The sequence below is a fragment of the Balaenoptera ricei genome, chromosome X (assembly GCF_028023285.1).
Source record: "Balaenoptera ricei isolate mBalRic1 chromosome X, mBalRic1.hap2, whole genome shotgun sequence".
In the NCBI taxonomy this organism is placed as follows: domain Eukaryota; kingdom Metazoa; phylum Chordata; class Mammalia; order Artiodactyla; family Balaenopteridae; genus Balaenoptera; species Balaenoptera ricei.
The window spans coordinates 68,669,792-68,686,927 of record NC_082660.1 but is presented as its reverse complement, the minus strand read 5'-3'; the positions used below and the strand labels follow the sequence as shown (position 1 = coordinate 68,686,927).

Here is a 17,136-nt window from a genome sequence, read left to right as displayed (position 1 = left end):
TTAGAGATCTTGGTATAGGGAAACAGTTAATTGTAGGGATGTTTCTCTGAGAGTTTTACTCACCTTTGTATTTATTTCTCGCATTTAGGGAGCTAGCTCTTCAGAAAAATCCAAATCATCAGGATCATCACGATCAAAGAGGTTGGTTGATGTTGAAGGGAAAAAAGTTACTTTCTTTTTCAGGTTGTTTTATTTTCTTTTTCTTAGAATAATCTTTTTTTTCTAAACTTAAAGCACTCTGTTCTCAGTAAACTATTTTATACAAACATATGTATATTTAAAAAGGGCAGTATAGTATAATGAATCTCTTGTATCCATCACTTGACTTTTAATTTTAATTAAAAATTTCCCAGGAGGGGATTTATTATATATTAGTGGCCCTGGAAATATGTAGATAATTTCTGTCAGATAATATATGTGCTTTAAAAACAAGGAGAAAAGGGGAAATGAAATGTTGAATTCCTCATGAGGCAATATGAGTTTTTTAGGGTTATACGAAATTGTCTAGTATGGGGACTGGTAGCCATCATAGTTATGAGGAAGTTATAAGAAGATCAAAGAGTGGTTAAAATACTTGTCTGTGTTAAGTTGTCAAAGTGAATTGTACATAACAACTGAAACTACCTCAAAGCATAATGTAATGCCTAATATAACTGTGGAGTGTAGTTTTTATTAGAAGTTTGCAGTTTATTCTATTGGACTTTTACTTTTTTGAACCAGTGGAAATGTCTCTTAATAATCACAGCTTGCTTGTTATTAACTTATTCCCTAAAGTAGTGATTCTTAAATAGGAGTTCCCTTCAAAATCTTCCTCATAGCTTTTTCAGAATGCACATGCTCTGATCCTTCCCAAGACCTACTAAATCATAATATTCAGTTATATGGTAGAGAGATGTATGCTTCCCTAGGTGATTCTGATATGTATCCCTGGTTAAGAGCCACTGCTTAATCTAAACATGTTATTTATGTTACTTGGGTATTTTTCCAATAGCAGAAATGTCCATAATTCTGTGGACTTAATTCTTTCATAGGAAACCTTCAATTGTAACAAAGTATGTAGAATCTGATGATGAAAAACCTTTGGATGAAACTGTAAATGAAGATGCTTCTAATGAAAATTCAGAAAATGATATTACTATGCAAAGCTTGCCAAAAGGTAAAGTGTATTAATTTTTCATATGAAGTTAAAGTTGAAATGCATTTTTAAATGTCATTATTATAAAATTGGAACGTGATTACTTTAAGCTGTGTGTGAAGGACCAAACCTAATATTTTGATAGTGATGGTCTGGAAATGTATTAGTATGGTAATGATAATGTGTGTTATTGAGGTTCAAAATTTAGAATATTCAGTCAGGTTTGATAAGAAAAAGACTTATTTTCTCTTTCCATTGGGTTTTAGAAAAGGGATTTTATTTTCCAAATTATGCTTGAACGTGGAAGTTGGTTTAAAAGTTTAGTATATTAAGTTTTGGTTCAGTAAATTTTAATGTGCTTGCTTTATAGAAAAACAATGAATACTCTGAAAACTTCTTAAAAAAACACTTAAAGTCTAGTTTAGTCTTACTGCATTCTTAAATTCCCTAAGATGCAAAGCTGAAGTTACCTATTAAATTTGACTTAGGTATATTTCTTGTAATTATCATTTTAAAAATGCCTTGTTACATTTCCTCTCAACCGTTGTGTTTCTAACCTTAAAAGTGCAGTGATTAGATTGGGGCCTGGGCAGGGGTGGGGAGGGGGGAAGCCAAATGAAAATCTTGGACTTTTCGTAGCCCACGTCTGAGAGCAGTGTGATTACATGATGAGAGAATGACAAAGGTCTTGGTAATTTCATAGTGTTTCAGAAATCAACAGTTTAGATTTTTTTCTTTATTAAATAATATGTTTAAAGGCTCTTAGCAGATTTTTCAAATTTTTTCTCACAGATCATTTACAGCAGTATTTACTACTTTATTCTCTGTCTCTACTTATGTTTATGTGACACATTTTTTGATTATGGAAATTTAAAAAAATGATGAGTTAGGAGAATAATACATTGCTTGACTAGGGCAAATTGGGAGTTATAATAGATGAGAAATGAAATGAGGAAAAGAAATGAATGAGAGAAAGAAGAGAGATAGAAGGAAAATTGATGGGCCTACCATTTACTTGGCTTTGAAAATCATCTGTGACAATTTTATGTAATGGTTTTGGTGGCCTACGGCAGAAACAACTAACATGGGAGTCTTGAGTCCCATAGGCAGTGACTCACTTTGGATTATTACATTCTCAGTGGTTGTCACTGGGAGTCCTTATGATGGCCACTGGGTGAGCTAAGAACTAGGAATTCCAATCTTTTAATGATATTGTGGAAAAGAGTTAGTATGGGATGTTACGAACCTGAACTAAGCGTAATTCTCTCCCACCAAACCAAAAATAGACCTGTTTCATAAGGTTAAATTTGATTGATTATAATTATTGTTATAATACTATATTGAGTATGTATAAGTACCAGACTCTTAAAAAATTAACTTATTTAATCCTCAAAACAATGCTGTAAGGTAGTTACTGTTTCTACTTGTAGAGATGAAGGAACAAATTCAGAGCTCAAGGAACTTTTTCAGCTTTAAATTGAGAAGCTAAGATTTGAACCCAGGTCTGCCTGAATCCAAAGCTAGTGAGTGCTCTTTCCACTCTGCTGCTTTGCTTCCATTTAGAGAAGAATCTTCAGAAAGAAATCTGGTTTTTTTTGGTTAACTATAAATGTTTAGCTTTTTTCAAATGCCAGGGCTTCTCTGAGAGTATATATGTGAAATGGTTGTTGTGAATAAAGGTTTTTCCTGTGTGTGGAGATTATTTATATTTACCAGTTTGTAAAAACTCAATCCTTTGTGCCCTATTTCCCCCCTTTTTTCAGAGACTCAGAAATTCATTTAAGTAGGTGCTATACCTTGCTAAAACTTGCTCGCTAAATAACATAGACCCATGTTTCAGGGAGACAGCCCCTGACAACTACCAGATTTTACAGTTGGCCCTCCGTATCCGTGGGTTCCGCATCTGCATATTCAACCAACCGCAGATCAGAAATATTTGGGGAAAAAAGTTCTGGAAATTTCCAAAGTGCAAAACTTGAGTTTGTCGTTGGCCGGCAACTATTAACATAGTGTTTACATTGTATTCGGTATTATAAGTAATCTAGAGATGATTTAAAGTATACAGGACGATGTACGTAGGTTATATGCAAATACTATGGCATTTTATTTAAGGGACTTGAGCATCCACGGATTTTGGTATCCAAGGGGTCCTGGAACAAATCTCCCATGGATACCGAGGGATGACTGTACTTTCTTAATTGTTGTCAGTAATGCCCAATTACTAAGCCCAGCAATGTAGGTAAATGTGAGACCTGGACCCTTTTTACTATGCCCCTGCTTTATTTGCTCTTGAGAGATTAAAATGAAAACTTAAATTAGCAACCTCTCTCCTCAGTTCACATGTTTTATAGCTAAGAAAGTACATTCTTTCTAAAAGATTTCCATAGGGACCAACAATTGATCTCATTCTGCAATTTATTGTCCTAGCACTTGAGCTTAAATATCTTAAGGCAGTCTTTGTTTAAAACTCTTTAAGGACTTGGGCAGGGTACTGAAACTTTGATGTATTATTTGGGAAATGCCACAGAATAGGTATAGCAGTAATAGCAGAATTAACTTCTCACATTGTCCCCCACTATCCTCCCCCAAAGCAATATAAAACAACCCCTTAAAAATCTTTTTCTGCATTTATGATTTGGCTTATGAGAAGAATAGGATGGCTTTTTAAAATTTTCTCTTCTGATCCTTTTATTTTTTAAACTGTGGAACTTAGCATGGATGTTCATATTCAGAACAGCTTTTGTGATAGGCAGTATAAAATTCAGAACTGGGCTAAGGCTTTCTACTTTATTCACACATTTCTGTTATGAATCAGTACATAGTACTGCCCCCCCCCCCATTTTTATGAACTATATTCCAACAAGTAATCTGTTGACACCTGGCCCTTTTACTATTTCCCTGTTTTATTTATTCTTGAGAGGTCCTTATACAAATATTGAAAGCTTGAAAGAAACAAAACTATGTACCAGCAATGTTGGCTTTATCTGAACTGAAGTCTTGTACTTCACTTGCACATTTAATATGTGTAATGGTTTTTTAAATGAAATCATTCTAGGTACAGTGATTGTACAACCAGAGCCAGTGCTGAATGAAGACAAAGATGATTTTAAAGGGCCTGAATTTAGAAGCAGAAGTAAAATGAAAACTGAAAATCTCAAAAAACGCGGAGGTAAATACAAGTGAAAATGAAAACATGAGTTTAAAGTGCTGTTTATGACCATATTGGAAAATCTGATGTGCTTACTAAAAATACCTCCACTTTTCTGCCCATTGTTTTTTAAAAGCACTACTTAAAAATAACTTCTGTTTCTTTCTGAGCTCTGAAGCAGAAAAGGTTAAACACCATTTATCAAAATGCCTTTGCCTTCAGTGGCTATTAAGTTATCTCAAGAAGCTTACTATTTCCTTCTTACACATGTTAGTTCTGTAATGCTTATATGCCAGAATACCATGTGTTCCCTCTCACCCCGAAAGAATTTTAGATTTGGATAAAATCTTGCCTGTGGCCTTCAGGTAACTTTATACATATCTAAAACATTGTTTCACAGAGTGATGGACATCTGCATTAGTGTCACCTGGGGTGCTTATTAAAAATGCAAGTCCCTTGACTCCACTCATAACAATTTAGAATTTCTGAGGATGATGTCAAGACTGTGCCCCAGTTTGTTCTTATGTGCGTTCAAGTTAGAGATCTATTGATCTAAGGATATCAGTGCAGAGATGAGTAGGAAGGAGACGGGAACTAGAGCTAGTAACCTTCCCTCCATCTGTCTGAGCCGCCTTTCCCTTTGTCTGTCTACCCTCACTTATACACACAACCATTGGCTAATCATCTGTAGAAAGGTAGCATAAGGAGGATGCATTTAAAAATTTACAACAGTGGAGTATGTGTCCCACTTGTTTGTGTGTGAGTTTAAAATAGTGCCTGTATGTATTTTTTGGGCAGATTAACAGAGTCAGAATCCATTACTATAGGAAGAATGAATCTGTAAAAGATAGAACATGACACTAAATTTCTGAATAGAAGTGTAATGGAAGCATGTCTGTTAAATATTTATCATGTAAATTGTGAAATTATAGCATAGTTCTTGGTGAAATTTTGTGTAGATTTTAATTTCAGTGCTATGTGATATCTTGATGGTACTAGTAAGATACATCTGTATTTATAGTATATATACACATTTGTGTATATACACATGTGTGTATATATATGTGTGTGTGTGTATGTATATATATATATATCGGTTTTCAGATTCAGTAATTCATTAGATTGTTGGAGAAAATCAAGGAAATGTTGTTTAGTCTTTTGTCCACAAGGGGGTGTTCTACCCCTTTCAAGCATAAGGAAGATACATTGAGAATCTAATTCATAGTAGGGAAGCTGCCATTGCAACAACAGAGCTCACCAAAGCTAAGTAGTATTATTTAAAATAAGAGAACCTGCAAGTAGAAGGTGATGATAAGGACCAGTAGTAAGAGTTTCTTTCTTTTTATTTCTGATTATGGGTCCTCTAGGGAAGACAGATAACTAAGTGTATTGTGTCAAAATTAATATCTAATTGGTGTCTTTTGGGGAGGGACTCTGGAGCAGTCAGTGCCTCAAATGTGGATAACAGCTAAAAGGAGAATAAAAAAGAACCACAGTTATTGGGGAGGGTGTTTTTAGTGACACTTTACTATGCTGCTGGTATTTGGTCTGAGCTGATATGTCTCTGGAACATTTTATTGAGTGTTCTGTGTAAGAATGTTTATATTGTACTTAAGGGAAAATGTATGTTTATAGCCATATAATAGCACTTAAAATCTTTCATGTTAATTTTTGTCTTAATGATTTGCTACGTCTTTAAGCTGTTGGAAATCACACAGGAAATTTAACTATGTTTACTCATATACACATGTACGAATAAACTAGTGATCTGAGGTACTGAATTGCTAGTTAATATTCAAACTTCCTAGGAAAGTTAGTTCTAAAATTGAAGTCTAATATAGGAAACTGTCAAGAAGGTAAACTTTATACATAAAATAATCCTATAATGATTTGAAACAAAATTAAACACAAAAATATTGATCATTTCAGGAGCCATTGTTTTTTAAATACCATAGCCTATTTTGATATCCTTTCCCTAGTTTAATTGTTAGAAAACATATTTTACACCTAATTTTTCTATATGGCAGAATAATTTTGTTCTTTCTTTAAAACTGATAAAAATGTATTGAGCTCAGAATTGAAAATGCCTCTTTTCCATTTATACACTATATATATTATAATCATGAAGATATTTCATAACTAAAAATAAAAATTTGAAACATACATGCATAGAAACAAGTATGTATACTAAAGTAACACTTGAGCATTTTACAATATTTGTTTCAGATCTCACTTAAATAAGATCTCACTTAAACTAATTGGTTTAGTCCTACTCTCATCTATTTATCCTTCCTTTCACACCTCAGGTTGTGATTATTTGACGTTTGTATGCATGTGTGGTGTTCCCATGCATGTTTTTATATTTTTCTTTACATATTTTTATTCTTACAGCATTTATATTTAATTTAAAAGTATACAAAGTAGTATCTTGTATATATCCTTTTGTAGCATTTCTCATCCAGTATTGATTTTGACATGTATTCATATCAGTAAATGTACAATCTAGTTTTTTGTTTTTCGCTCTTCTGTAGAATTTAGTTGTATGAGTAAACCACTATCCATTTCCCAAATGTGAAATTATTTCTAATTTTCGTTTTCAAATTTTTCCAATTTGCTAATTAACACTGCAATGAATAGCCTTTATATGAGTCATTGTGCACATATGGGAGAAATTCTCCAATGGATCACCTAGTTTTTTAAAATTCTTGAGTGATATATGTGCGAAAGCACATAGAAGATACTTAATATTATCTAACAGTGGATGAACATTCAAACTCTAGCTTTTTGTTACCTTGCTTATATAAATGCAATCATTATTTGACATGAAAAAGCACACTGTATATTTATTTATGTTAAAAGAAATACAGAGTATATGAATACTCAAGATCAAAACTAATGGAGGAGAATATGATTTAAAGGAAAATATTACCAGCTTATATAGTAGGTCTTCAAATTCTCTATATTTTCTGGAAAAGTATCATGGTGCCCTTATACCTTGGTTAAACTTTTTTAACTTCTGCAAATAAAAATATTTGTGATAATGCTTGGGTCCATGGTGCTTTGGACCTTAAAACTAAGAAAAACACAAAATAGAAAATTAAAAGGTGAGAAATGTATTTGTTGTTTTGTCTTTCATTTAGGGATAGAGACAGTTTTTTTTCTTTTTCTTTTTTTAAGTCATTCACCTTTTTTTCTTTTGGTGAATGCAGGCATTTTCACTGGCCTCTTTTGAATCATAATCTATCATCTTATTTGGATCAAGGTCTTGGTTGCACATCAGAGTCATCTGTAAAACTTAAAAAAGAAAAAAGTGTCCAGGAGATCCCCATTCAGTGGGTTAGGGGTGGGAATGGCTGTCCCTGTTTTTAAAAGATTCTTTGGCTGATTCTAATGTTCAGCTCAGATTGTGAAGCACCGTGCAGAACTAGGGACGAGAGTGAGGCAGGAGAGGTCCCCTTTATTGTGTAGGTTATCTCCCATCTGTTTTTCTGCAGAAACTGTGGAATGGGGCTCTGTCAAAATGCAGCCATTCTGAAGTTTTGCTGTCAAGATAGATATACCTGCAAATCTTATTTGTCCTTATTTGGAAATAATAGTGCCGATATGGAATAGACATAGAAAAAAGGCAGGTTAATGGGGATTGTGGATAGTATTGAAGGGAATCTTAGGAAGGAAATTGGTAATATAAAGTTAGCAGGTTTTCACATAATATTGAAAGGATCTGTGTAGACAATTCCATTTTGAGAATAAAAACTTAATGGCATACCTAACTTAAGTACAGGGTTACAAAAGAATCTATTCCATATATTTCACTTCCCCATTCTTTAAGAACTGATCCTGGATTTCTTTGTGAAGCAGTAGCAAAATGAAAAAGAGCTCTTGACCCCTATTCTTAGAACTTCTTTTATGTAGTCTCTTCATGTTATATCAAGTTGTTGTAAGAAACAGGGTTTGTATCTGTAAAAGGGAGCAGGTTAGCTCTGCAATTTGTCAAGGTTGTCATGTTTTTAGTAAGTCCATAAAATTATTAACCTTTGTATTTGTGTCCAAAATGTCATTTTCCCAAGGATTATGAGGTATTTAATTTTCAATTCGAATGTTGGGAAATGCTGACTAAAGTATATATCTTTTTGTATGTGTGTATATGTGTGAATAATGGTCACTCCTTTCTCCTAGAAGATGGGCTTCATGGGATTGTGAGCTGTACCGCTTGTGGACAACAGGTCAATCATTTTCAAAAAGATTCCATTTATAGACATCCTTCACTGCAAGTACTTATTTGTAAGGTATGTAATGATCTGTTGGTAATTAATTCCACAAATATTTGAATGCTTAACATGTGTCAGACTTTTGATGCACAGTGATGAAGACGGAAATGGTCTCTGCCATTGGAGGACATATAATGTAGTGAGGAAGACAGACATGAAAGTCCCAATAAGTGCTATGATAGGGGAGATACTGTGTACTTTGGGAACACACAGGAAGCCTTTGTAATTTGGAGTTGGGTTGGGGGGGGGCTTTATAATGGAGATGATGTAGGTGGTACCTGAAATATAAATAAGAATTAGCTTGGCAAAGTGGGATTGGTTCAGCATATTCTAGGCCAGAGGCAACATAGTGTTCAAAGGCTCAGAGGTGAGGGAGAGTGTGGTGTGTTGGGAAACTGCAGAGTATATATGTGTGCACACATATGTTTTATAACATTCCCTCTTACATACTCTTATTACCCAAATCTGAACTCTCCATGTGGAGCAGGGTTTTGACATAATTTGGAGGTAATAGAATTAAAAATGTTTCATATGTATTGAAGATAGTTTTAACAGTCTGTGTAAACTTTTTTACAAGTAATACCTTGGAATTAATTTTAAATATCTATAATATCAAGGTTATCATTTCCCCAACTCATATTACTGCTAAAATTAATCCTTTGTTAGTTTGCTTCCCAATAAAATGCCTCCTTGAATTGCAGGGGCAGACCAGACTTTCCTTAATTAGAGTCCCAGTTCTAGATCTTGTATGAATTTTTGATAGATGTAGACCTACTTAAATGTACTAAATTTACTCTGTCTTTTAGTAATTTGTGTCCTCCTTTCCTTGAATTCATTTCAGCCAGGAGCCTGTTTAGGGTACATGTTGTAGCTTCTAGTTTTAAATTGTGACAGCTGAATTTTATATTGTTGGATTTGTAACGTGCGTTGTTTTTCTCTTTTCTTATATACGTGACTGTTTTTTTTTTTTCCAAGGGCCAGTCTGTTGAGCCTAGCCCATTTCAGTAATCAGTAGTTTTCATCAGTGGGCATGGAACCTTCCCTTTTCTCCAGTCCCAGTGAAAAGGAATTTAAAGTCATTCAGACTTGGATTTGAATACCAGTTTTGCCTCTTCCAGTTGTATAACTTTAGGAGATTTATTTACATATTAATGAACCAAAGCCTTTACTCTCAAATTGGGCTGTAATACCTCCTACCTTGCACAGTAGGTATTTGAGATTTAAAGATAATGTAGGTTAATGTAGGATACTGTTGCTCAGCTCTATACATAGTAGCTGTTTATATATGATGACTAGTAAATTATTATTAACTAATAGCAACATCTAATACATTTTTATGTAGATCTTTGGTAGCTAGCCATATGAGATCAGAAATTTGCTTTACCAAGATCTTTTATCAACTTTTATGTAAGGAACAGTGGTACTTGATGATATGGAAATCTATGTCAAGGAGTTAATTTCTTGAGCTATTCCTGTGTCTGGAAAGTACTAGTAAGGGTAATACAGTGTTATCGCTTTGATTCTCTAAAACACACACACACACACACACACACACACACACACACACACATACACATTCCCTGTACTTTTTTAATGACTTAAAAAATAAAGTTTTTCTCCTTTATGAATGTTAACAGTTTTGAATAAATTTCCCCTTTCCCTTTTCTTTTTTAATAGAATTGCTTTAAATATTACATGAGTGATGATATTAGCCGTGACTCAGATGGAATGGATGAACAGTGTAGGTAGGTAATAAATCAAGATGAACTAAAATTCAGTGTTGTCTGCTTTTTGAGGCGAAATTCTTACATAGTCTGTTACTAGATCTATTTTTTATAGTCTCATCATTGATATCTTTCGTGGAAGGTTGTTCTTTTCCACGTAGTCCTTGGTTTATGTCTTTTAATTTTCTAATAAAGAATAAGTAAATGACCAAAATTACTTTGCTATTAAAATTGCTGCCAGGAAATTTTAAATTGCTTTAATACTGTAAAGGTTTAAAATGTGTTTCATTTCAGAATAATATTTTAATCTTTAAATAATTTCAGATGGTGTGCAGAAGGTGGAAACTTGATTTGTTGTGACTTTTGCCATAATGCCTTCTGCAAGAAATGCATTCTACGCAACCTTGGTCGAAAGGAGCTGTCTACAATAATGGATGAAAACAACCAATGGTATTGCTACATTTGTCACCCGGAGCCTTTGTTGGATTTGGTCACAGCATGTAACAGCGTATTTGAAAACTTAGAACAGTTGTTGCAACAAAATAAGAAGAAGATAAAAGTTGACAATGAAAAGAGTAGTAAAGTATATGACCATACACCCAGATTTTCTCCAAAGAAAAACAGTTCAAATTGTAATGGAGAAGAAAAGAAATTAGATGATTCATGTTCTGGTTCTGTAACCTACTCTTATTCAGCACTAATTGTGCCCAAGGAGATGATTAAGAAGGCAAAGAAGCTGATTGAGACTACTGCCAACATGAACTCCAGTTACGTTAAGTTTTTGAAGCAGGCAACAGATAATTCAGAAATCAATTCTGCTACAAAGTTACGTCAGCTTAAGGCTTTTAAATCTGTGTTGGCTGATATCAAGAAAGCTCATCTTGCGTTAGAAGAAGATTTGAATTCAGAGATTCGAGCTTTGGATGCTGTAAACAAAGAGAAAAATACCAAAGAGCATAAAGTCATAGATGCTAAGTCTGAAACAAAAGTACGAAAAGGAGAAAAACCCTGTGCTTTGGAAAGGAAGGATATTTCAAAATCAGAAGCTAAACTGTCAAGAAAGCAGGTAGATAGTGAGCATGTGGATCAGAGTGTTGCAGTAGAGGAACAAAGAGCAAATAAAAATCCCAGTGGTGAACATAAAAAATCTGATAAAAAAGAAGAACCTCAGTATGAACCTGCTAACACTTCTGAAGACTTAGACATGGATATTGTGTCTGTTCCTTCCTCAGTTCCAGAAGACATTTTTGAGAATCTTGAGACTGCTATGGAAGTTCAGAGTTCAGCAGATTATCAGGGAGATGGCAACAGTGGAACTGAGCAAGAACTGGAGAGTTCTGTAAAATTAAATATTACTTCAAAAGACAACAGAGGAGGTATTAAATCAAAAGCAACAGCTAAAGTAACAAAAGAATTATATGTTAAACTCACCCCTGTTTCCCTTTCTAATTCCCCAATTAAAGGTGCTGATTGTCAGGAAGTTCCACAAGATAAAGATAGCTATAGAAGTTCTTGTCTGAACCCCAAGCTGGAGAACTGTGGACTTGAACAGGAAAAGAATGATAATGAGCATTTGGTTGAAAGTGAAGTTCCATTACTTTCAGAAGAATCTGATCTTCGAAGATCCCCACGTGTAAAGACTACACCCTTGAGGCGACAGACAGAAACCAACCCTACAACATTTAATTCAGATGAAGAAAATAATGACACCGTTAAGGAGAAACAAAAACTATCAGTTTCAATGAGAAAAAAGGATAAGCGGAATTCTTCTGACAGTGCTATAGATAATCCTAAACCTAATAAATTGCCTAAATCTAAGCAGTCAGAGACTGTGGATCAAAATTCAGATTCTGATGAAATGCTAGCAATCCTCAAAGAAGTATCCAGGATGAGTCACAGTTCTTCTTCAGATACTGATATTAATGAACCTCATACAAATCATGAGAAGACTTTGTATGATGTAAAGACTCAAACAGGGAAAGATGATAAAGGAAAAAGGAAACGAAAAAGTTCTACTTCTGGCTCAGATTTTGATATTAAAAAAGGCAAATCAGCTAAAAGGTCTATCATTTCTAAAAAGAAACAACAAAACCAGTCTGAATCTTCTAATTATGACTCAGAATTAGAAAAAGAGATAAAGAGTATGAGTAAAATCGGGGCTGCCAGAACAACAACAAAAAGAGTTCCAAATAAAGAAGATTATGATTCTTCTGAAGATGAAAAACACAGCAAAAAAGGAATGGATAATCAAGGTCAGAAAAGTTTGAGGACTGCCCAGGAAGGATCATCTGATGATGCTGAAAGGAAAGAAGAGAGAGAGAATTTCTCTTCAGCAGAAGGCATAGTTGATAAAGACAAGACTATCATGGAATTGAGAGATCGACTCTCTAAGAAGCAGCAGCCAAGTGTTTCCTCAGATGGTGCTGATAAGCTTTCTTCTGGGAAAGAGGAGAGTTTTAATTCTCCAGAAGACAAAAAGGTTGCTGAAACTAAAGAAAAGGCTATGTATCTGAAAACCAAAATGTGTAAGAAAGTACAAGGTGGCTTATCTGATGTTGCTGAGAAGTTCCCAAAGAAAGAACAGAGTGATGAATCCTCTGAAGAGGATAACAAGCAGAGCAAAAAGGGAACTGAAGAAAAAGAAAAGAAAACTACAGACTTGAAGAAAAGAGTAATTAAGATGGAACAACAGTGTGAATCATCATCTGATAGCACTGAGAAATTACCCGAGGGAGAAGAAATTTGTCATTTTCCTAAAGGCATAAAGCAAAATAAGAATGACACAACTGATGGGGAAAAGAAGAGTAAAAAAATAAAAGATAAAACTCCTAAAAAGAAGGATGAATTATCCGATAATGCTGAGAAGTTACCAGGGAAAAGAGATAGTTATGATTCTTCCGAAGATAAGAGGAGTAAGAATGGAACATCCAGTCGAGAGAAGAAAAGGTGCAACTTACCTGAAAAGAGTTCAAGGAAGAGACAAGATTGTTCATCATCTGATACTGAGAAATATTCCATGAAAGAAGATGGTTGTGATTCTTCTGATAAGAGACCGAAAAGAATTGAATTAAGGGAAAGAAGAAATTTAAATTCAAAGAGAAATACCAAGGAAGTACAAAATGGCTCATCATCTTCTGATGTTGAGGAAAGTTCCGAAGATAATAAAAAGCTGAAGAAACAAAGAGCTTCAGCTAAAAAGAAGGCAGGCAATATGAAGGAGAAAATGAGAAACTCCCTAAGAACAAGCACTAAAAGGAAGCAGGCTGACATTTCTTCCTCATCTTCTTCTGACATAGGAGATGATGATCAGAATTCTGTAGGTGAGGGGAGCAGTGATGAGCAGAAAATAAAGCCTGTGACTGAAAATTTAGTGCTGTCTTCACATACTGGATTTTGTCAATCTTCAGGTATGGGAAAATAAATAGAAAATTTGTACTTTCTCCCTCTTGAATAACTACATTGTTTAATTCTCTCTGAAGTCAATCAAACGCAAGGTTACTTACTGTTTAGGAAAACACCATTTAAAAATTCTTTATAGAGATTTACTAGAAACTCTTTCTCCATTTTTTGGTCATCATTGGGAGGTATTTGCAGTATTGTTAGTATTCTGTATCAACTATATCAAGTGTGTTGGGTAAATTTATCAATGTTTAATGCTTTTCTTTGGAATAATGAAAAGTAATTTATGAAGGAAGATCAGACTGGTTCTAGTAGTTCAGTAGGTATTTATTCAAGTAATGGAGATGAGTGCTTGGTATGGATATAACATGGTGTGTGAAAGTTTTAACTGCTTTGTCATTCATCTGACTTTTTAAATTGGGCAGAGTAACTTTGTGTCCCGTGAAATCCTCAGAAAAATTTAAGTTTATTTATTGAAACCCTTTGCTGATGCTCATCAATTTTTTTCTAATGACATGAACAGATATTTCCATTTTTAACACTAACAAAATAGAGGAAGAAAGAAATCCAGAAAGTAGGTGGATTACCCTACCCTGATGAGATAGAGCACTAGGACAATTAGGGTTTGGGTCAACTGGTCATATAATACGGCCCCCCCCCCAAAAAAAATTTAAAAATATTTATCATTATGGCAGTTCTTTAAAAAAAATCAGTTGTATAATAAATGTACACTTGTTGGTCATATTATCTTTTTTTTAAGTCAGTAAAACCCATCAGTTAACCAGGGACACTTAAAATTAATTTTAAAATATTTATAAAGTAGATTTCTCATGTAACTGTGTTCCCAGCACAAGCAAAATGTTAAAATTTTTCCTTTCCTTCCTTTTGTTGTGATTTTCCATTTATCACAGTTGGATTTTAGTGGAATTCACTTGAATCTTGATTTTTAGTAAAACTTTAAATCCCTTTTTTGGAGCTCCAGTGAGTTGGTTTGAAAACCAAGTGGGATATGCATGGTATACTCAGTTTAACGCTCTGCTATATCAGATGCCTAGATGGAGTTCTGCTTGTATGGCTGTTTTAACTACAGGTCCGCAGTCCCTGATGTTCTTGGGGCTTAATGTATTTCAGGATTTTCAACTCTTTTGTTTTTAGGAAGATAATATAGAGTAGTTATCATATATTATATAGTAGCCCCAGTAGGTCCTGAGGCCCCATAATCAAACACATTAGTATTTCCGCAGCAAAACATATGAACATTTACATGTAAGAGGAATAAACAGTTCAGATTAGATTTTGCTGCCAAATAAACTTTGGCACCACCTTACAAAACTTTAAATTTTGAGAACTTTTTGGATTTTCGAATTGTGTATGAGATTGTGGACTTGTATTCAAAACATAGTATAATAGTTGCTAAATTTATTTATTTTCCTAATATGTCCAACTTAATTTAGGTGACAGTTTTTATGAGCTCTTAAAAAGCCTCCCCTGCTCCCGTAAATTTAGAGGATTCCAATTTATTCAGCAATAGTTGGGTATCCTGTTACAGGGTACAACATTTTCCTAGAAATTGGGGCTTGGGAATGGCATGACCAACCAAGATGAAGAACATGGTCCTAGGAGATTACAGTCCAATGAGCAAGATAGACATAGATAAATCATTATTAAAAAAAAATACCGGAAGAAAGATATAAAACTAAAATGGGGCTGCGTGATAAATAGCAAGTGAGCCACTTAATCTAAATATTGGAGGAAGACTTAAAAGAACGGGTAGCATTTGAACTTGACTTTGAAGGATGGGTAACATTTTCAAAGGTGTAGTAAAGAGGAACAATGGTAATATCACTAGTAATATTTCATTTGAAGATTGGTCTGTTTGAATGAGGTATTTATTGTCAGTTTGCTAAGATATTGTGAGATTTATTATTGCCTTTCTACATTTAGCATATTTCTATCCTGAACCTGTAGGTGTCTGTGTTCCTTATGGGTTTTTTTCTCCAATATTTTCCCCCAGCATTTTATTATGAAAAAAATGTTAAATATACAGAAAAGTTTCTACAGTTAACATTGTACTGTATTTGCTTTATCACATACTTATCTATATATCCTGTCTATCCATCAGTGTACCTAACTTTTTCCCCCCTTTTAACTGTTTATTTCGAAATAATTATAAATTCACAGGAAGTTGCAAAAAAATGTACAGGGAGGTTTTGTATGCCTCTCATTAATTTCCCTCCAATGGTAACATCTTTCATAATTATAGTGCGATCTCAGAACCAGGAAACTGAAGATTTATTCAGATTTCACCAGTTTTACATGTACTCCTTCATTTGTGTGTGTGTGTAAGTATTGTGCAAAATTTGTATCACGTGTAGCTTTGTAAATATAACCACCACGACAACCAAGATATTGAACTGTTTCATTACCACAAGGTTCCTTTGTGCTACTCCTTATGCACACTCCCTAGCATATCCCTATTCTTAACCGGTGGCAATTATTAATCTGATTTCCATCTCTGTAATTTTGTTATTTTGAGATGGAATCATGAAGTGTGTAACCTTTTTTTTTTTAAAAAGGATTCCAGTATGAACTTTTATTCTTCTTCTTTTTTTTTAAATAAATTTATTTATTTATTTTTGGCTGTGTTGGGTCTTCGTTTCTGTGCGAGGGCTTTCTCTAGTTGCGGCAAGTGGGGGCCACTCTTCATCGTGGTGCGCGGGCCTCTCACCATCGCGGCCTCTCTTGTTGTGGGGCACAAGCTCCAGACGCGCAGGCTCAGTAGTTGTGGCTCACGGGCCCAGCCGCTCCGCGGCATGTGGGATCTTCCCAGACCAGGGCTCGAACCCGTGTCCCCTGCATTGTCAGGCGAATTCTCAACCACTGCGCCACCAGGGAAGCCCGAAGTGTGTAATCTTTTGAAATTGTCTTTTTTCACTCAGTGTAATGCCCTTGAAATCTTTGATGCATTTGAAAATAAATGGTAAACATTAACATAATTCTCCCTGGTTACTTCAGCATATATAGTGTTAACTAGAGTACAATGTTTAAGGTTGTTTTTGAGGCAAAATTTACATACAATGAAACGCACAAATCTTAATCTCTTTATAGTTTTAATCAAAGGATAGAAACGTTGCTTTTTATAAGGAAGTAAGTTTTACTGTACTTGAATATATCTCTGGATGATTCTACTCCTGGATACCATACAAATTCAAGTATATTTTAAAATTATTTGGTACTACCAAGTATTAATAGCATTTTAAAAAGTTCTTCAATGATACAGGAAAAATTAGACATCTGTTAACTTTAAACTTAAAATGGATCACTACAAAGCTTATTTCAGCCATAAACTTTTGCTAATAGGGTGGTGAATGATAAAAGATTTGTTACTGGGAAGGAAGAGTTTTAAAATTCTTGTGCTCTGGGGAGGAACTTTGAAATATGTAACATCCAACTATTTATTAT

At 34.3% G+C, this 17,136-nt stretch overlaps 1 protein-coding gene across 7 annotated transcripts in view; it reads left to right on the top strand.

The window, feature by feature from the left end:
* The window catches only part of ATRX (ATRX chromatin remodeler), a 242,595-nt gene that overhangs the window by 73,844 nt on the left and 151,615 nt on the right, over positions 1-17,136 (top strand). For 4 of the 7 annotated variants that reach the window (XM_059909862.1, XM_059909866.1, XM_059909867.1 and 1 more), the window contains 6 exons: positions 89-141; positions 1,032-1,156; positions 4,191-4,304; positions 8,460-8,569; positions 10,229-10,296; positions 10,600-13,682. In XM_059909862.1, the coding sequence (XP_059765845.1) occupies positions 89-141; positions 1,032-1,156; positions 4,191-4,304; positions 8,460-8,569; positions 10,229-10,296; positions 10,600-13,682 (3,553 nt within the window). The remainder of the gene's footprint in view (positions 1-88; positions 142-1,031; positions 1,157-4,190; positions 4,305-8,459; positions 8,570-10,228; positions 10,297-10,599; positions 13,683-17,136) is intronic. The other 3 variants (XM_059909863.1, XM_059909868.1, XM_059909864.1) reach the window with 3 other exon arrangements.